This window comes from Verticillium alfalfae, genomic scaffold (genome assembly GCF_000150825.1).
Source record: "Verticillium alfalfae VaMs.102 supercont1.1 genomic scaffold, whole genome shotgun sequence".
Lineage (NCBI taxonomy): Eukaryota > Fungi > Ascomycota > Sordariomycetes > Glomerellales > Plectosphaerellaceae > Verticillium > Verticillium alfalfae.
The window spans coordinates 1,287,705-1,288,134 of NW_003315038.1; the positions used below are offsets into that span (position 1 = coordinate 1,287,705).

Genomic DNA, 430 nt, shown 5'->3' on the forward strand with positions numbered 1-430 from the left:
CCACCACACGAAGAATGAACATTCATCACCTCCTCAACGCGGTTGTATTTCTAGGCGGAGCGGCCTGACCAAAGACACCATGATTACTTTTGACAGTCGACCCCAACGCCAGATGAAACTCTATGCCAGACGTGCTCCAATCCCGAAATAAACAACACGCTCGACGGCCTACTCGTATGCATCCCATTGCCTGTCCCACGGCTGGTTGGGACCCTGAAAGCCGACCCGTGCTTGTACCCACCAAGCAGCTCCTCCTCGGCGACGCCGCAGTGCTTCTGCCCATCCCGACGACGAACCGGCCAAGCCTTATGTATGTCCTGCCGCCCCCCGGGCCGAAAAAAATCGCACTTTGGCCCTTAGTTGGGCGCTCCCCACCAACCCTTTTTATCTATTTTGTTTTAAGTTTTGTTGATGAACCCCCACCCTCTTC

General features: G+C 54.9%; 1 protein-coding gene across 1 annotated transcript in view; it reads left to right on the forward strand.

Annotated features, from left to right (window-relative positions):
* VDBG_00398 (conserved hypothetical protein) overlaps positions 1 to 151 on the forward strand; it is a gene marked incomplete at both ends in the record, with an annotated part of 1,891 nt that extends 1,740 nt beyond the window's left edge. Inside the window, one exon of the mRNA XM_003008671.1 lies at positions 55 to 151. Coding sequence (XP_003008717.1) covers positions 55 to 151 — 97 coding nt within the window. The remainder of the gene's footprint in view (positions 1 to 54) is intronic.
* Positions 152 to 430: the final 279 nt, after the last annotated feature.